Below are 20,665 nucleotides of genomic sequence, written 5' to 3' on the forward strand. Positions count from 1 at the left end.
CCACACACGGTTTGATGGAAACAGGTTTTGGGGTTTGGGGTTTTTAAGGGGGCACTGGACAGGCTCCAATCCAATGCCAAGGTGCTGATGATGTCACAGTGATCACGTGACTGCCCTCTTAAAGGGGCCATGCCCCAGACAGGAACTCCCCAAATATACAGCAGTGACCTTGGCAGCCCTCCGCCTAATGGGATCTCTCCCTCTTGTAATGAGCCAGCTGCTGTATAAGGAGACAGATGGAGTGTCAGCTGGGGGTGTGCCCGGGCAGAGGGCGGAGGGGAGAGGGTGCCCAGTGAATGTGGACGGTGAGTGGGAGCAGTGAGATGAGGAGGACCCACAGGGTAAATGAGGATGTGTGTGAGAGAGTGAGGGCTGGTGTCCCCTGAGGTGTGAGTGAGTGAGATTCCAATGGATATGACTATAAGGTTCATGGTGGGAGATATAGGAGGGATGTCCGAGGTAGATTCTTCACTCAGAGAGTTCTTGAGGTGCCTGCTGTGATAGTGGAGTCGGACACTTTAGGAACTTTCAAGCGGTTACTGGGTAGGAACATGGAACACTCCAGAATTATAGGGAGGGGATAGCTTGATCTTGGGATTGGACATAGCTCAGCACAACATCAAGGGCCGAGGGGCTTGTACTGTGCTGTACTGTTCTATGTTCCATGTTCTATGGATGTGTGCTGGGTCTCTCCTTGTAGCTCTGTCCCAGGCAGCATCCTGGTGAACGTCCTCTGCACACCCTCGAGTGTCATCACATCCTTCCCGTAGTGAGGTGGCCAGGCCACACAATACTCCAGCTGTGGCGTAACCAACACACTGTACAACTCTAACATTACCTCTTTGCTCTTGCATTCTATCCAACAACTGATAAAAGCAACTGTCCCATGTGCCTTCTTAATTATCCTATTCACATCCTCTAGCACCCTGAGTGACTACCCTGAGATCCCTCTGTTCCCTGGAGTGAGCTGCGAGGGGGTGGACAGTAAACATGGTGTCTGCCGGGATGATCCCAGGCGATACGCCGTGGAAATGCTTTTCTCCTGTATCCCAGACAACAGGCTGGAGGAGAGCTGCTGTTGCTGTTATTATAGAAGCTTTGTAATAAGTCTGACAACACCAGGTTTTATAGAAACCTCGGCACGTCTTCCTATCCCAGCCATGAATGTGAATGATGAAAGCAGATCAGAAAGACAGAATGTGATGGATTTGATATTGTCTTTGAGAGGATGGGAACTTTGACAAGTTAATGATTGGTGGGAGTGAACAGAGATTGCAACAAAGATGTGAAGCACAAAATGGAGGAAGTGTTAATGGCAGCGTGAAAGACTAAAGGAGGTGTTAACAGGGGAATGAGGGCCAGACAGTGGAGTGTGCTCATCAAAACACTACAGTCCGTGCTCAGGGAAATGAAAATGGAGAGATAGAAGGCTCTGTGAGTGTGAGAGTGTGTGTGCGTGTCCGTGAGAGTCTATATGTCTGGGTGAGTGTGTGCATGTGTGTGTGTGTCTGTGAGAGTCTATATGTCTGTGGGTGAGTGTGTGTGTGTATGTGTGTGTCTGAGAGAGTCTGTATGTCTGTGGGTGAGCGCGCGCACGTGTGTGTATGTGCGTGTGCGCACGTACTCACATGCATGTTAGTGTGTGCAGGTGTGTGTTTCATTAATCAGAAGATGAGGTGCTGATCCTGCAGCTCGCGCTGGGCTTCACTGGAGCATTGCGACAGGCCGAGCATAGACATGACAACAAGATGCTGAGTTAAAATGACAAGTGATCAGGAGCCTGGGGCCATGCTCATGGACTGAGCAAAGGTATTCTGCAAAGGGCTCATCCAGTCTGCATTTAATCTACAGTTTACAATAAACCAGGCTGAAGGAGGGGCATGTGGAGCACTGCTTCACCTGAGTGGGGTGTTTAGGAGCAAGGAGGGTGAGCAGGGAGGAGGTAAAGGGACAGGTGTTACACCTTCTCCGATTGCATGGGAAGATGCCGTGGGCCGGGGGAGTGAGATTGGAAAACTCACGCTTGTTCTTTAACCTCCTCCCTCCAGGTCCTTCAGACTCAGTTGGAATATCTGCTACAGGGTGAGGAGAAAATCCGGAGCAGTTCCGAGTTTACAGAACAAGCTCTGAGCCATGGGACAGAGACGGAGGTTTTACTGGTGAAGAAACAGATGAGTGAGACGCTGAATGAACTGGCTGGACAGGACTTCCCGCTCCAGCCACAAGAAAACCATCACCTGGACCTGAGAGTGGAGACAGATGGAGTTAGGAAGTCCATCCAGAACCTCGGAGTTCTGATCACCACCAGCGCCATTGCTCAGCAGACCGTCGCTACGGGGGAGGGTCTGCGTCACGCTGTGGTTGGCCAACAGACAACGGTCACCGTGACAACCAAGGATAAAGATGGTGAGCTGGTGAAAAGTGGCAATGCCATCCTGCGCGCCGAGGTCACAGCCCCGGATGGGAGCTTCACTGAGGGGGAGGTGCTGGATAACAGGAACGGCACCTACGACATACTGTACACTCTCAAGACAGAGGGAGACTTTACCCTCTCTGTAACTCTGTACGATCAGCCAGTGAAAGGCAGTCCCTACAGGGTCAGAGCCACAAAACCCTCTGACACTGCGCACTCTCCTGATGATGTTAAACGCAGGGTGAAGTCTCCTAGTAGTGGACACATTCGGCAGAAGGCTGTGCGTCGCCCAGCCAGTATGTACAGCAGCGGCAAGAAGAAGGACAACCCCATTGAGGATGAGCTAATTATTCGCATTGGTGAGTCTTTAAAAATCTTCCATGGTCTGAGAATAAGAACATAAGAAATAGGAGCAGGAGTAGGCCCTCTAGCCCGTCGAGCCTGCCCCGCCATTCAATAAGATCGTGGCTGATCTGAAGTGGCTCAGATCCACTTTCCCACTCTCTCCCCATAACCCTTAATCCCCCTGTCTATCAGAAACCTATCTACCCGTGTCTTAAACATATTTAATGAGGCAGCCTCCACCACTTCAATGGGCAGAGACTTCCAGAGATTCACCACCCTTTGAGTGAAGAAGTTCCTCCTCAACTCCGTTCTAAACTGCAGCCCCCCGCCCCCCAATTTATTTTGAGGCTGTGCCCTCTAGTTCTTGTTTCCTTTCTAAGTGGAAAGAATCTCTCTACCTCTACGCTATCTAACCCCTTCATTATCTTATATGTCTCTATAGATCCCCCCTCAGCCTTCTAAACTCTAACGAGTACAGGCCCAGTCTATTTAATCTCTCCTGATAAGCTAACCCCCTCATCTCCGCTATCAGCCTGGTGAACCTTCTCTGTACTCCCTCCAAAGCCAATATATCCTTCCACAAATAAGGGGACCAAAATTGCACACAGTACTCCAGCTGCCCAGCCCAAATGCCCATGAGGGGGCAGTGCAGAGTCACCCACATTGCAGTGACTCTGGACTTGCATGTAGGCCAGACCAGGTAAGGACGGCAGATTTCCTTCCCTAAAGGACACCAGTGAACCAGATGGACTTTTCCAACAATGCAGTAGTTTTAATAATGTGACAGTGGTGACTAATATTCTGGGTTGTTTCTAATTATTCAAACAAGCAGCAGGCCATTCAACCCGTCGAGCCTGTCCCACAATTCGATGAGATACTGGCTGATCTGTTGGTGTTTCTAATTCCACATTCCCCGTCTACCCTGATAACCTTTGATTCACTTGTCCAACTAAAATCTATCTAAATCCACCTTAATATTCAGTGACTCTGTCTGCACCGCCCTCTAAGGCAAGGTTCCAAAGGCACACAAGCCTCTGAGAGAAAGAAATTCTCCTCATCTCTGTCCTAAAAGGATGACCCCCTCAGTTTAAAACACTGCCCCCCTAGTTCAGGACTTCCCCACGAGAGGAAACGTCCTTTCCACGTTCACCTTGTCGAGGCTGTTTGCGATATTTATTACTGCACTCAACTCACCCTCACTCTTCTAAACTCCAGTGGGATGGAGTGGCACGCTGACACAGTGGTTAGCACTGCTGCCTCACAACGCCAGGACCCAGGTTCAATTCCCAGCTTGGGTCACTATCTGTGTGGAGTTTGCACGTTCTTCCTGTGTCTGCATGGGTTTCCTCCAGGTGCTCTGGTTTTCCCCCACAGTCCAAAGATGTGCAGGTTGGATATATTGGCCATGTTAATTGCCCCTTAGTGTTCCAACATGTATACATTCGTGGAATTAGTGGGGTAAATATTTGGGGTTGTGGGGAACAGACCTGGGTGGAATTGCCCCTTGGAGTCAGGGGGATTATGTGGGGTTATGGGGATAGGCCGTGGGTGGGATTGTTGTCAGTGCAGACTCGATGGGCTGAATGGCCTCCTTCTGCACTGTAGGGATTCTGTGATTCTCTATGAAACATGCCTACCCTGTCCAGCCTTTCTTCATCAGCCAACCCAGTCATTCCAGGCCAATCTCAGAAACCGCCTCTGAGCCGTCTCCAGTGCATTAACATCCTTCCTTCAATAAGGAGATTAAAATTGCACACAATTTTCGAGATATACTCTCACCAATTCCCTGTATAACTGAAGCATAATATCCTTCCTTTTGTGTTCAATTCGTCCTGTAATAAAGGATTGCATTCCATTAGCCGCTTTACCTGTACCTGCGCACTAACATTTTCTGACTCATTCACAAGAACGCCCAGATCCCTCTACACCTTGGATTCTGCACTCCTCCGTGTAAGTCACGCTCTGTTTTTCCATTCTTCACACAACAGCTTCACATTTTCCCACATTATACTCCATCTACTCATTCACTCAGCTGATCCCCATCCATCTGCAAACTTACCTTATTGAGTTCTTTGAGAAGGTGACCAAAGAGGTGGATAGGGGTAAGGCAGTAGATGTGGTATATATGGATTTTAGTAAGGCGTTTGATAAGGTTCACCATGGTATGCTTCTGCAGAAAATGCAGATGTATGGGATTGGTGGTAATTTAGGTACTTGGATCAGGAATTGGTTAGCAGATAGGAGACAGAGGGTGGTGGTTGATGGTAATTATTCATCATGGAGTTCGGTTACGAGTGGTGTGCCTCAGGGATCTGTTTTGGGGCCACTGCTGTTCGTAATCTTTATTAATGATCTGGATGAGGGTATAGTTGGGTGGATTAGTAAGTTTGCTGATGACACCAAAGTCGGAGGTGTGGTAGATTGTGAGGAAGGGTGTCGAAGTTTGCAGGGTGACTTGGACAGGTTGCAGAGCTGGGCCGCGAGGTGGCGGATGGAGTTTAATGCGGAGAAGTGTGAGGTAATCCATTTCGGTAGGAATAACAGATGTGTTGAGTATAGGGCTAACGGGAGGACTTTGAATAGAGTGGAGGAGCAGAGGGATCTAGGTGTATGTGTACATAGATCCCTGAAAGTTGGGAATCAAGTAGATAAGGTTGTTAAGAAGGCATACGGTGTCTTGGCGTTTATTGGTAGGGGGATTGAATTTAGGAGTCGCAGCGTCATGTTGCAACTGTACACAACTCTGGTGCGGCCGCACTTGGAGTACTGTGTGCAGTTCTGGTCCCCACATTACAGGAAGGATGTGGAGGCTTTGGAGAGGGTGCAGAGGAGGTTTACCAGGATGTTGCCTGGTATGCAGGGGAGGTCCTATGAGGAGAGACTGAGGGATTTGGGGTTGTTTTCACTGGAAAGAAGGCGGCTAAGAGGGGATCTTATAGAAACATATAAGATGATTAGAGGTTTAGATAGGGTGGATGGTGATAGCCTGTTTCCTCGGATGGAGAAATCTAGCACGAGGGGGCATGGCTTTAAATTAAGGGGGGGTAGTTATAGGACGGATGTCAGGGGCAGGTTCTTTACCCAGAGGGTGGTGAGGGACTGGAATGCCCTGCCTGCTGCAGTTGTAAATGCGCCTAGTTTGGGGGCGTTTAAGAGATTGGTGGATAGGTTTATGGACGAAAAAGGAGTGGTTTAGATTAGTGGGTCAATGTTTTTTTTTAAAAAATAAGACTGGTCGGCGCAACATTGTGGGCCGAAGGGCCTGTTCCGCGCTGTAATGTTCTATGTTCTATGTTCTAAAGAACAAAGAACAACACAGCACGGGAAACAGGCCCTTCGGCCCAACGAGCCCGCGCCGCCATCTTAACATTGAGCTGAGGGGAGACTAATTTAGGGACAATTTGTTACACCAGTCAGCCTAACAGCACATCTTTGGGGTGTGGGAGGAAACCGGAGCACCCAGAGAAAACACACGCAAGCACGGGGAGAATGTGCAAACTCCCGCAAACACTGGCCCAAATCCATGTGTCTGCACAGCAAACAGTGATAGTCACTGAGCTGTCGTGTTGCCCAGTATCTGGTCCAGTTTAGGCACACACTAACGACATGAAGCACTAGGCTATTCTCGAACATCCAAGAGCAGCCCTCGCACGACCCATCGCGTGTATGCCCCTCATTGGACAACAAGACGGACCGAAGCACCAGTGGATTAAAAGAAAACTCAAAAGAAAACTTAAAGGATTAAAAGAAAACTCCTTATGTCCTCTTCACAACATCTCTATATCATCTGCAAGTTTAGCTCCTGTACTTTCACTCCCCTTGTCTAAGCCTGTGATATGAATTGAGGCCCCAGCCTGGTTCTCTGCGGAACTACTCACCACACCTTGCTAATCAGAAAAATATCCATTTATACGTACTCTCTGCCAGCCAGACAGTTTCCAATCCAGTCTAATATCTTTCCCACTGTTCCATGAGCTTTTATTTTCCACAATAACCTTTGATGTCGTGCCTTATCAAATGCCTTCTGGAAATCCAAGTACATAACATCTACGGGTTCCCCTTTATCCATGGCATGTGTTATTCCTCCAAAGAACCGCAGTAACTTGATTCAATAGGATGTCTCTTTCACAAAACCACGAATTTCCCTGAGTTTTCCAGCCATGATTTCCTTAATGATCGATTCGAATACCTTACCCACCACAGGTGCTGATTCTTTCCTGGTTCCTACCTCCCTCCCTCCTCGAAAAGAGGGGTTATATTTGCGACTTTCTGTTTGACGGAACCTATTGAATTTGGGATAATTAACACCAGCGCATCTACTGGTTCACTAATGGTCTCTTTTAAAACCCTGGGATGGTGTCTATCTGACTGCGACGTGTCAGTCACGTCTCTGCCAGTTTGCTCAGTACCCCAGGGATTATAATTTCACCAAGTCCCTCGCTCCCTCCCGATTGGCAGCTTTTACTGGGATGTTTTAGTTATTCTTCATGGTGAAGACAGGGCAAAGTACTTACTCATTTCATTGGCCATTTCCTTACGATCTATTACTAACTCCCATTCTCACTCTCTTACTGTTTACACACTCCTTTCCTTTACATCTGATTTTTTTTTATCCCAGCTTTCTCTCATTCGCTGATTGTTTTCTCCTGATTAAGATTTCAGGCCCTTCGGCCCCTCCGCGTACAGCACGGGAACAGGCCCTTCGGCCCCTCCGCGTACAGCACGGGAACAGGCCCTTCGGCCCCTCCGCGTACAGCACGGGAACAGGCCCTTCGGCCCCTCCGCGTACAGCACGGGAACAGGCCCTTCGGCCCCTCCGCGTACAGCACGGGAACAGGCCCTTCGGCCCCTCCGCGTACAGCACGGGAACAGGCCCTTCGGCCCCTCCGCGTACAGCACGGGAACAGGCCCTTCGGCCCCTCCGCGTACAGCACGGGAACAGGCCCTTCGGCCCCTCCGCGTACAGCACGGGAACAGGCCCTTCGGCCCCTCCGCGTACAGCACGGGAACAGGCCCTTCGGCCCCTCCGCGTACAGCACGGGAACAGGCCCGTCGGCCCCTCCGCGTACAGCACGGGAACAGGCCCTTCGGCCCCTCCAAGCCTGCACCTACCATGATATTTGCAGAAACTAAAACCATATGCCGTTACGGAGTCCGTATGCTTCCATTCCCATTCTATTCGTGCATTTGTTTAGTTGCACCTTAAATGTCGCTGTAGTACCTGCACCCATCGCCTCCCCGGGCAGCGCGCTCCAGACATTCACCACCCTCTGTGTAAAAAAAAACATGCCTCGCACATCTCCTTTAAACTTTTCCCCACGCACCTTAAACCTATGTCCCCTAGTGCTTGACTTTTCTACCTTAGGAAAGAGCATCTGACTATCCACTCTGTCCATGCCTCTCATAATCTTGTAAACCTCGATCAGGTCACCCTTCAACCTCCGTCATTCCAGTGAGAACAAACCGAGTTTATCTAACCTCTCCTCATAGCTAATACCCTCCAGGCTGGGCAACATCCTGGTAAATCCCTTCTGTATCCTCTCCAAAGCCTCCACATCCTTCTGGTAGTGCGGTGACCAGAATTGTACACAATATTCTAAATGAGATCTAACTAAGGTTCTATAAAGCTGCAGCATGACCTGCCAATTTTTAAACTCAATGCCCCAGCAGATGAAGGCAGGTGTGCCGTACGCCTTCTTCATTACCTACTCCACCTGCATTGTCTTTCAGTGATCGATGGACATGTACACCCAGATCCCTCTGCCTGTCAATACTCTAAGGGTTCTACTCCATTTTTTATATTCTGACCAATCAGAGAATCCCTGCACTATAGGGACAGGGGATTCGGCCCAGCAAGCATTCAGGGCTATGTACCAAGTGGGCCAAGGGAAATTGTAGATAGTATCAGATTCAGGGAAGAAGCATGCAAATTGGTAAGAAAAAGCAATAGGCCTGAGGATTGGGAGCAGCTTAAAATTCAGCAAAAGAAGACCAAGGGATTGATTATAAAGAGAAAAATAGAGTATGAAAGTGAGCTAGTGGGGAACATAAAAACTGACTGTAAAAGTTTCTATAGGTACGTAAAGAGAAAAAGATTGACAAGAATGAATGTAGGCCCCTTACAGTCAGAAACAGGAGAATTTATAATGGGGAATAAAGAAATGGCTGAGGGATTAAATTTATACTTTGCTTCAATCTTCACAAAGGAAGACATGAATAATGTACCAGAAGTACTGAGAGAAACATGTTTTAATGAGGAACTGAAGGAAATCAGCATTAATAGAGAAATAGTTTTGGGAAAATTGATGGGATTGAAGGTGGATAAATCTCCAGATCCTGATAATCTTCATCCCAGAGTACTGAAGGAAATGGCCCTGGAAATAGTAAACCCATTGGTGGCTATTTTCCAAAATTCTTTGGACTCTGGACTGGTTCCTACAGATTGGAGGGGAGCTAATGTAAGCCCAATATTCAAAAAGGGAGGTAGAGAGAAAACAGGGAACTATAGAGCAGTGAGCCTAACGTCAGTACTGGGGAAGTTACTGGAGTCCATTATCAAGGATTTCACAAGGCAGCATGGATTTACAGAAGGGAAAACATGCTTGATAAATCTATTGGAATTTTTAAGAATGTAACTAGTAGAGTTGACCGAGGAGAACCAGTGGATGTGGTTTACTTAGACTTTCAGAAGGCTTTCAACAAGATCTCACTTAACAGACTACTGTGTAAAGTTAAAGCACATGGGACTGCAGGTAATGTCTTGAGATGGATAGAAAGCTGATTAGCAGATAGGAAGCAAAGAGTTGGCATAGATGGATCTTTTTCTGATTGGCAGTCAGAGACTAGATGGGTTCTGCAGGGATCTGTGCTCGGACCCCAACTGTTCACATCATATATTAATGATTTGGAAGAGGGAACTGAATGTATTATCACCAAATTTGCAGATGATACAAAGTTGGGTGTGAGGGTGAGCTGTGAAGAGGATGCAGAGATGCTTCAGTGTGATTTGGACAGGCTGAGTGTGTGGGTATCTGCATGGCAGATGCAGTATAATGTGGATAAATGTGAGGTTATCCACTTTGGTAGCAATAATAGGAAGACATTATTAATTCAATGGGTGTAAATTGAGAGATGGGGATACTCAGCGAGACCTTGGAGTCCTTGTGCATCAGTCGCTGAAAGTAAGTGTGCAGACACAGCAGGCAGTAAAGAAGGCAAATGTTGGCCTTCATAGTGAGAGGATTTGAGTACAGGGATAGGGATGTTTTGCTGTAATTATACAGGGTGTTGGTGAGACCATACCTGGAGTATTGTGAGCAGTTTTAGTGTCTTTATCTGAGGAAGGATGTCCTTGCTATAGAGGGAGCACAGCAAAGGTTTACCAGGCTGATTCTTAGGATAACGGGTCTGACATATGAGAGATTAAGTCGGTTAGGATTATATTCACTGGACTTTAGAAGAGTGAGAGGGGATCTCATAGAAACTTATAAAATTCTAACAGGGCTGGACAGGGTAGACTCAGAAAGAATGTTCCCAATGGTGGGAGAGTCCAGAACTAGGGACCATAGTTTGAGGATAAGGGGTAAACTTTTTAGAACTGAGGTGAGGAGAAGTTTCTTCACCCAGAGGGTGGTGAATGTGTGGAATTCACTCCCACAGAAAGTAGCTAAGGACAAAGCACTGTCTGATTCCAAGAAGAAATTAGATAAAGCTTTTGGGGCGAAAGGGATCAAAGGGTGTGGGGGGAAGGGGGGATCAGGATGTTGAATTCGACGATCAGCCATGATCAAAATGAATGGCACCGCAGACTTGAAGGGACAAATGGCCTACTCCTGCTCCTGGTTTCTATGTTTCTGTCTTGGGATACCAAGGGGCAATTTAGCATGGACAATGCGCATCTTTGGAATGTGGGAGGAAACCGGAGCACTTGGAGGAAACATAAGAACATAAGAAATAGGAGCAGGAGTAGGCCATCCAGCCCTTCGAGCCTGCCCCGCCATTCAATAAGATCATGGCTGATCTGTCGTGTCTCAGTTCCACTTTCCCGTCCTCTCCCCATAACCCTTAATCCCCTCGCCTATCAAAAACCCATCAACCCGCGTCTTAAAAATATTTAGCGAGGCAGCCTCCACCACTTCAACGGGCAGAGAATTCCAGAGATTCACCACCCTTTGAGTGAAGAAGTTCCTCCTCAACTCCGTTCTAGACCGCCCCCCCTTTATCTTGAGGCTGTGCCCCCTAGTCCTACTGTCTTTTTTGAGTGGGACGAGTCTCTCCACCTCTATCCTATCCATCCCATTCATCATCTTATACGTCTCAATGAGATCTCCCCTCATTCTTCTAAACTCTAACGAGTACAAGCCTAATTTATTCAGCCTCTCCTCATAGCTCAACCCCCTCAACTCCGGTATCAGCCTAGTAAACCTCCTCTGCACTCCCTCCAAGGCCAAAATATCTTTGCGCAGGTGCGGTGCCCAAAACTGCACACAGTACTCCAGCTGCGGCCTCACCAATGCCCTATACAGCTGCAGCAAGACCTCCCTACTTTTATATTCAATCCCCCTCGCTATGAAGGCCAGCATCCCATTCGCCTTCCTGACCACCTGCTGCACCTGCAAGCTGGGTTTTTGCGACTCTTGCACAAGGACCCCGAGGTCCCTCTGCACCGTCGCATGCTGCGGTTTTTCGCCACGTAAGTAATAGTCCTTCCTACCATTATTCCTACCAAAGTGGACCACCTCACACTTGCCAACATTAAATTCCATTTGCCATTTCCTGGCCCATTCACCCAGCCTATCTAGATCCTTCTGCAGACTCTCCACACCCTCTGCGCAATTTGCCGTTCCCCCAATCTTGGTGTCATCAGCAAATTTCGACACCCTACACTCGGTTCCCTCCTCCAGATCATCTATATAAATGGTAAAAAGCTGAGGCCCCAGCACTGACCCCTGGGGCACTCCACTAGTCACCATCCGCCAATCCGAATAGCACCCGTTGACCCCCACTCTCTGCCTCCTATTTGACAACCAATCCTCTATCCACGCTAACACCCTACCCCCAACTCCATGTCCCCCGACCTTCTGCAATAACCTCTTGTGAGGTACTTTGTCAAACGCCTTCTGAAAATCCAGAAAGACCACATCCACCGGCTCTCCTCTATCCACCGCCCTAGACACATCCTCATAGAACTCCAGTAAATTTGTCAGACATGACTTCCCTTTAACGAAACCGTGCTGCGTCTGCTCTATCAAGCAATTCCCTTCAAGATGCCTTGCAATTTCCTCCTTAATGACGGATTCTAACATTTTACCTACCACAGACGTTAAACTAATCGGCCTATAATTCCCCGCCTTTTGCCTGGTACCCTTCTTAAACAACGGCGTAACATTAGCCGCTTTCCAATCTTCCGGCACTTTCCCGGAATCCAGCGACGTCTGGAAAATAACCACCAAGGCATCCACTATCACCTCCGCCATTTCTTTCAGAACCCTCGGATGCATTCCATCCGGTCCTGGGGACTTGTCCACAATCAGCCCCTCCAGTCTGTCGAGCACCGCCTCTCTAGTAACAGTAATGTCATCGAGACCCTCCAGTCCTACCACCTTTCCATCGCTAACACCCGGCAAATTATTCACGTCCTCCTCCGTGAAGACAGAAACAAAAAAGTTATTCAAGACCTTAGCCATATCCCCATCCCCTACCACTAGGTCCCCTTTCTCATCCTCTAAAGGACCAACGTTCACCCTAGCCAGCCTCTTCCTTTTTATATATTTATAAAAACTCTTGCTATCCTTTTTTATATTAAGCGCTAGCCCAGCTTCATAGTTTCTCCTACCCTTCTTTATCAACTTCTTTGTCAATCTTTGTTGACATTTAAACCTCTCCCAATCCTCTTCTCGCCCACTACTCTTAGCTACTCTAAACGCCTCCGCTTTTAGTTTAACACTTTCCTTCAAACCCATGCAGACACCACAAACACAGTGACCCAAGGCTGGAATCAAACCTGGGTTCCTGGTGTTTTGATTAGGGTTCACTTTCTCCCTCAACTGAAATGAGGGAAATGAATCCTCATATTTATAAGAACATAAGAACTAGGAGCAGGAGTAGGCCATCCGGCCCCTCGAGCCTGCCCTGCCATTCAATAAGATCACGGCTGATGTTTTCATGGACTCAGTTCCACTTACCCACCCGCTCACCATAACCCTTAATTCCTTTACTGTTCAAAAAATGTATCTATCCTTGCCTTAAGAAAGTGCTTGCTAGAGCAGACGCAGCACAGTTTCGTTAAAGGGAAGTCGTGTCTGACAAATTTACTGGAGATCTATGAGGATGTGTCTAGGGCGGTGGATAGAGGAGAGCCGGTGGATGTGGTCTTTCTTGATTTTCAGAAGGCATTTGACAAGGTACCTCACAAGAGGTTGTTGCAGAAGGTAAGGGGACATGGAGTTGGGGGTAGGGTGTTAGCGTGGATAGAGGATTGGCTGTCAAATAGGAGGCAGAGAGTGGGGGTCAATGGGTGCTATTTGGATTGGCGGTTGGTGACTGGTGGAGTGCCCCAGGGATCAGTGCTGGGGCCTCAGCTATTTACCATTTATATAGTTGATCTGGAGGAGGGAACAGAGTGTCGGGTGTTGAAATTTGCTGATGACATCAAGATTGGTGGAACGGCAAATTGTGCGGAGGGTGCGGAGACCCTGCAGAAGGATCTAGATAGGCTGGGCGAATGGGCCAGGAAATGGCAAATGGAATTTAATGTTGGCAAGTGCGAGGTGGTCCACTTTGGTAGGAAGAATGGTAGGAAGGACTATTACTTACGTGGCGAAAAACTGCAGCAGGCGACGGTGCAGAGGGACCTCGGGGTCCTTGTGCAAGAGTCGCAAAAACCCAGCTTGCAGGTGCAGCAGGTGGTCAGGAAGGCAAATGGGATGCTGGCCTTCATAGCGAGGGGGATTGAATATAAAAGTAGGGAGGTCTTGCTGCAGCTGTATAGGGCATTGGTGAGGCCGCAGCTGGAGTACTGTGTGCAGTTTTGGGCGCCGTACTTACGCAAGGATATTTTGGCCTTGGAGGGAGTGCAGAGGAGGTTTACTAGGCTGATACCGGAGTTGAGGGGGTTGAGCTATGAGGAGAGGCTGAATAAATTAGGCTTGTACTCGTTAGAGTTTAGAAGAATGAGGGGAGATCTCATTGAGACGTATAAGATGATGAATGGGATGGATAGGATAGAGGTGGAGAGACACTTCCCGCTCAGAAAGGACAGTAGGACTAGGGGGCACAGCCTCAAGATAAAGAGGGGGCGGTTTAGAACGGAGTTGAGGAGGAACTTCTTCACTCAAAGGGTGGTGATACTCTGGAATTCTCTGCCCGTTGAAGTGGGTGGAGGCTGCCTCGCTAAATATTTTTAAGACGCGGGTTGATGGGTTTTTGATAAGAGAGGGGATTAAGGGTTATAGGGAGAGGGTGGGAATGTGGAACTGAGCCATGACAGATCAGCCATGATCTTATTGAATGGCGGGGCAGGCTCGAAGGGCTAGATGGCCTACTCCTGCTCCTATTTCTTATGTTCTTACGTTAAAAACATTCAATGAGGGAGCCTCAACTGCTTCACTGGGCAGGGAATTCCACAGATTCACAACCCTTTGTGTGAAGAAGTTCCTCCTCAACTCAGTCCTAAATCTGCTTCCCCTTATTTTGAGGCCATGCCCCCTAGTTCTAGTTTCACCCTCCAGTGGAAACAACTTCCCTGCTTCTATCTTATCGATTCCCTTCATAATCTTATATGTTTCTATAAGATCTCCCCTCATTCTTCTGAATTCCAGTGAGTATAGCTCCAGTCTACTCAGTCTCTCCTCATAAACCAACCCTCTCAACTCCTGAATCAACCGAGTGAATCTCCTCTGCACCCCCTCCAGTGCCAGTATATCCTTTCTCAAGTAAGGAGACCAAAACTGTACACAGTAACTCCAGGTGTGGCCTCACCAGCACCTTATACAGCTGCAACATAACCTCGCTGTTTTTAAACTCCATCCCTCTAGCAATGAGGGACAAATTTCCATTTGCTTCTTAATTCCTTGCTGTATCTGCAAACCAACTCCTTGAGATTCCTGCACAAGGACACCCAGGTCCCTCTGCACAGCAGCATGCTGCAATTTTTTAACCATTTAAATAATAGTCCATTTTGCTGTGATTCCTACCAAAATGGATGACCTCACATTTACCAACATTGTACTCCATCTGCCAGACCCTCGCCCACTCACTTAGACTATCGATATCCCTTTGCAGACTTTCAGCATCCTCTGCATACTTTGCTCTGCCACTCATCTTAAGAACATAAGAACATAAGAAATAGGAGCAGGGGTAGGCCATCTAGCCCTTCGAGCCTGCCCCGCCATTCAATAAGATCATGGCTGATCTGAAGTGGATCAGTTCCACTTTCCCGCTTTCTCCCCATAACCCTTAATTCCCTTGTCTAGCAGAAACCTATCTACCCGTGACTTAAATATATTTAGCGAGGTAGCCTCCACCGCTACAATGGGCAGAGAATTCCAGAGATTCACCACCCTTTGAGTGAAGAAGTTCCTCCTCAACTCCAATCTAAACTGCAGCCCCCCCCCTTATCTTGAGGCTGTGCCATCTAGTCCTGCTATCCTTTCTAACATAAGAACATAAGAAATAGGAGCAGGAGTAGGCCATCTAGCCCTTCGAGCCTGCCCCACCATTCAGTAAGATCATGGCTGATCTGTCGTGGCTCGGTTCCACTTTCCCGCCCTCTCCCCATAACCCTTAATCCCCTCGCTTATCAAAAACCCATCAACCCGCGTCTTAAAAATATTTAGCGAGGCAGCCTCCACCACTTCAACGGGCAGAGAATTAGAACATAGAACACTACAGCACAAACAGGCCCTTCGGCCCACGAGTTGCGCCGATCACATCAACACCTACCAATCCATAGACCTATCTATAACCCCCAAACTCACTAACTCCCATATACTCATCCAGAAGTCTTTTAAAAGACCCCAGCGAGTTCGCCTCCACTACCACTGACGGCAGCCGATTCCATTCACTCACCACCCTCTGAGTGAAAAACTTACCCCTAACATCACTTCTGTACTTGCCTCCCTGCACCTTAAATCTGTGTCCTCTCGTAGCGACCATTTCAACCCGGGGAAATAGCCTCTGAGAATCCACCCTATCTATTCCTCTCAACATTTTATAAACCTCTATCAGGTCGCCTCTCAACCTTCGTCTCTCCAGGGAGAAGAGTCCCAGCTCCCTCAACCTATCTTCATAAGGCATGCCTCCCAATCCAGGCAACATCCTTGTAAATCTCCTCTGTACCCTTTCAATAGCTTCTACGTCCTTCCTATAGTGAGGCGACCAGAACTGCGCACAGTACTCCAAGTGGGGCCTGACAAGGGTTGATGGGTTTTTGATAAGCGAGAGGATTAAGCGTTATGGGGAGAGGGCGGGAATGTGGAACCGAGCCATGACAGATCAGCCGTGATCTTATTGAATGGTGGGGCAGGCTCGAAGGGCTAGATGGCCAGAGATTCACCAGCCTTTGAGTGAAGAAGTTCCTCCTCAACTCCGTTCTAAACCGCCCCCCCTTTATCTTGAGGCTGTGCCCCCTAGTCCTACTGTCCTTTCTGAGCGGGAAGTGTCTCTCCACCTCTATCCTATCCATCCCATTCATCATCTTATACGTCTCAATGAGATCTCCCCTCATTCTTCTAAACTCTAACGAGTACAAGCCTAGTTTATTCAGCCTCTCCTCATAGCTCAACCCCCTCAACTCCGGTATCAGCCTAGTAAACCTCCTCTGCACTCCCTCCAAGGCCAAAATATCCTTGCGTAAGTGCGGCGACCAAAACTGCACACAGTACTCCAGCTGCAGCCTCACCAATGCCCTATACAGCTGCAGCAAGACCTCCCTACTTTTATATTCAATCCCCCTCGCTATGAAGGCCAGCATCCCATTAGCCTTCCTGACCACCTGCAGGCTGGGTTTTTGCGACTCATGCACAAGGACCCCAAGGTCCCTCTGCACCGTCGCATGCTGCAGTTTTTCGCCACGTAAGTAATAGTCCTTCCTACCATTATTCCTACCAAAGTGGACCACCTTGCACTTGCCAACATTAAATTCCAAGCGGGAAAAATCTCTCTACCTCTACCCTATCCATCCTTTTCATTATCTTATATGTCTCTATAAGATCCCCCTTCATCCTTCTAAACTCCAACGAGTACAGACCCAGTCTATTTAGTCTCTCTTCATAGTCCAACCCCCTCATCTCCGGTATCAGCCTAGTGAACCTCCTCTGCACTCCCTCCAAGGCCAAAATATCCTTGTGCAAGTGCGGCGACCAAAACTGCACACAGTACTCCAGCTGCGGCCTCACCAGTACCCTGTACAGTTGCAGCAAGACCTCCCTGCTTTTATATTCAATCCCCCTCGCTATAAAGGCCAGCATCCCATTCGCCTTCTTGATCACCTGCTGCAGCCGCAGACTGGGTTTTTGCAACTCATGCACAAGGACCCCCAGGTCCCTCTGCACCGTAGCATGCTGCAGCTTTTCGCCCTTTAAATAGTAATCCCTCCTACTATTATTCCTGCCAAAGTGGATAACCTCACACTTGCTAACATTATACTCCATCTGCCAGGTCCTCGCCCACTCACTCAGCCTATCCAGATCCCTCTGCAGACATTCCACACCCTCCATGCAATTTGCTTTTCCACTCATCTTCGTGTTATCAGCAAATTTCATCACCCTACACTCAGCCGCCTCCTCCAGATCATCTATAGTGTCTTAGTGTCATCTGTGAATTTTGACACACTACACTTGGTCCCCAACTCCAAATCATCTGTGTAAGTCGTAAACAATTGCAGTCCCAACACTGATCCCTGAGGCACACCACTAGTCACTGATCGTCAACAAGAAAAACACCCATTTACCCCCACTGTTTGCTTTCTGTTAGTTAACCAATCCTCTATCCATGCTAACACATTACCCGTAACACCGTGTACCTTTATCTTATGTAGCAGTCTTTGGTGCGGCACCTCGTCAAATGTCTTCTGGAAGTCCAGATACACCACATCCACAGGTTCCCCATTGTCCACTGCACATGTAATGTTCTCAAAGAATTCCACCAAATTAGTCAAACATGACCTTCCCTTCATGAGCCCATGCTGTGTCTTACCAATGGGACAATTTATATCCAGATGTCTCGCTATTTCTTCCTTGATGATAGATTCAAGCATTTTCCCAACTACAGAAGTTAAGCTAACCGGCCTATAGTTACCTGCCTTTTGTCTATCTCCTTATTTAAACAGTGGTGTCACATTTGCTGTTTTCCAATCTGTGGGAACCACCCCAGAGTCCAATGAATTTTGGTAAATTTCCACTAGTACATTTACTATTTCTCCCACCATCTCTTTTAGTTCCCTGGGATGCATTCCATCAGGACCTGGAGACTTGTCTACCTTTAGCCCCCATTAACTTGCCCAACGCTACCTCTTTTGCAATAATGATAGTTTCTGGGTCCTCACCTGCCACAGCCTTCCTGTCATCAATTTTTGGCATGTTACTTGAGTCTTCCACTGTGAAGTCCAACACAAAATACCTGTTCAATGCCTCAGCTATTTTCTCATTTCCAGTTATTACGTCCCCCTTCTCAACCTCTAAAGGACCAATGTTTACTTTCACTGCTCTTTATCAGATTGTTGTGTGTGGGATCTTGCTATGTGTTAACTCCATGCTGCATTTCCCATGTTGCAGCAGTCACAATGCTTCAATGTGAAAGGTGCTATACAAATGCAATTCTTTCTCATGTTTATGGTCTCTACATTCGAGGAGAGAAATCATTTTCCTCAATCGCCCAATCGCCAAATCACCGGGGTGCGGATGCCCACCGGAGCGGAGGTGATCCGGGGGAAAAGCCCGTGGCTCACTGTAGCTGAAACACCCTTGACCCTGCCCCCTGCCCTACCCTCTGCCCTCTGTCCATCTCTGCCCCCTGCACTCTAAGCCAATGAGATTCTGTCCTGAAGTCTGCCCTGGGTTGCTGCAGCAACGTTGAGTTGATTGGTCTGGTGGTGAGGGTTTGATTTTAGAACTCTACAGTTCGGCCCGTCAAGTCTGCACTGAACACAATCCCAACCCAGGCCCTACCCCCATCTCCCTACATATTTTACCCACTAATCCCTCTAATCTAAGCATCCCAGGACAGTAAGGGGCATTTTAGCAAGGCCAATCAGCCTAACCCGCACATCTTTGGACTGTGGGAGGATACCCGGAGGAAACCCATGCAGACACAAGGAGAATGTGCAAACTCCACACAGACAGTGACCCGAGCAGGAATTGAACCCAGGTCCCTGCAGCTGTGAAGCAGCAGTGCTAACCACTGTGCTACCGTGCCGCCCCATTCTCCTCCTCATTTCCATGAGGCTGTTCAGAGTGAGGGTCAGAGTGTGGTACTGGTCAAAAGTGACAGGGAGCCTGTCGCCTTGATCGCCCCATCCTTGTCCGCCCCATGCTAATGACCTCATTAATTTCCATGGCCAGCTAGGTTGGCTTGGCGCTGGCATTGTTACCAGGCCCAGTGCTGCCCTGTGCTGATTAGTTTGAGGCTCCTGTCCTGACTGGTGTTCTCTCTGTTTTTCTGTCTGAAGGGACCAGAGGTCGGGAGAAAGGAGAATTTACCAACCTACAGGGAATTTCAGCCTCCGGAAATAACCGGATTGTGGTCGCTGATAGCAACAACCAGTGTATCCAGGTAACCAGCCTTCGGCAGGTCAGGGAGACCCAGACTGTGTCCAGCCTGGCACTGAGCACTGTACTGCCCTCAGGTCAGGGAGACCCAGACTGTGTCCAGTGAGACACTGAGCACCGTACTGCCCTCAGGTCAGAGAGACCCAGACTGTGTCCAGTGAGACACTGAGCACCGTACTGCTCCCAGGTCAGAGAGACCCAGACTGTGTCCAGCCTGGCACTGAGCACCGTACTGCCCTCAGGTCAGGGAGACCCAGACTGTGTCCAGCCTGGCACTGAGCACCGTACTGCCCTCAGGTCAGGGAGACCCAGACTGTGTCCAGCCTGGCACTGAGCACCGTACTGCCCCCAGGTCAGGGAGACCCAGACTGTGTCCAGCCTGGCACTGAGCACCGTACTGCCCTCAGGTCAGGGAGACCCAGACTGTGTCCAGCCTGGCACTGAGCACCGTACTGCCCTCAGGTCAGGGAGACCCAGACTGTGTCCAGCCTGGCACTGAGCACCGTACTGCCCTCAGGTCAGAGAGACCCAGACTGTGTCCAGTGAGACACTGAGCACCGTACTGCTCCCAGGTCAGAGAGACCCAGACTGTGTCCAGCCTGGCACTGAGCACCGTACTGCCCTCAGGTCAGGGAGACCCAGACTGTGTCCAGCCTGGCGCTGGGCACCGTACTGCCCTCAGTTGGATGATATTGTTGTTGGTTCTCATTGAGCAGATGTGTTCCAGTTGTTAATGGACCTCTCCCCTCCCCCCAGGTGTTCTCCAATGACGGGCAGTTCAAGCTGCGGTTTGGGATCCGGGGACGGTCGCCAGGGCAACTGCAGCGTCCAACCGGAGTTACCGTTGACCCCAATGGTGACATCATTGTGGCCGATTATGACAATCGCTGGGTCAGCACGTTCACCCCCGATGGCAAGTTCAAGGTGCGGGGGAGGGGAAGGGAGACAGGCGGGGCGGGGAGGGGAGGGGGTGGGGAAGCGGCGGGAGAGGGCAAAGGAGGGGGTGGGGTAGGGGCTGGAGAGGGGTGGGGAAGAGGGCAAGGGGGGTGGAGAGAGGGAGGAGAGGGGGCAGGGGAGGGGCTGGGATGGAGAGGGTTTGGGGAGGGGCTGGGGGCAGGGTGGGGATGGGGGAGAGGCAGGG

General features: G+C 49.1%; 1 protein-coding gene across 3 annotated transcripts in view; it reads left to right on the forward strand.

Annotated features, from left to right (window-relative positions):
• The window catches only part of LOC145349278 (tripartite motif-containing protein 2-like), a 97,797-nt gene that overhangs the window by 42,446 nt on the left and 34,686 nt on the right, over positions 1 to 20,665 (forward strand). For all 3 annotated transcript variants that reach the window (XM_080197790.1, XM_080197792.1, XM_080197789.1), the window contains exons 6-8: positions 2,049 to 2,772; positions 19,425 to 19,528; positions 20,281 to 20,448. In XM_080197790.1, coding sequence (XP_080053916.1) covers positions 2,049 to 2,772; positions 19,425 to 19,528; positions 20,281 to 20,448 — 996 coding nt within the window. The remainder of the gene's footprint in view (positions 1 to 2,048; positions 2,773 to 19,424; positions 19,529 to 20,280; positions 20,449 to 20,665) is intronic.

The sequence above is a fragment of the Carcharhinus amblyrhynchos genome, chromosome 10 (assembly GCF_965287045.1).
Source record: "Carcharhinus amblyrhynchos chromosome 10, sCarAmb.v2.hapA, whole genome shotgun sequence".
NCBI classification, from domain to species: Eukaryota; Metazoa; Chordata; class Chondrichthyes; order Carcharhiniformes; family Carcharhinidae; genus Carcharhinus; species Carcharhinus amblyrhynchos.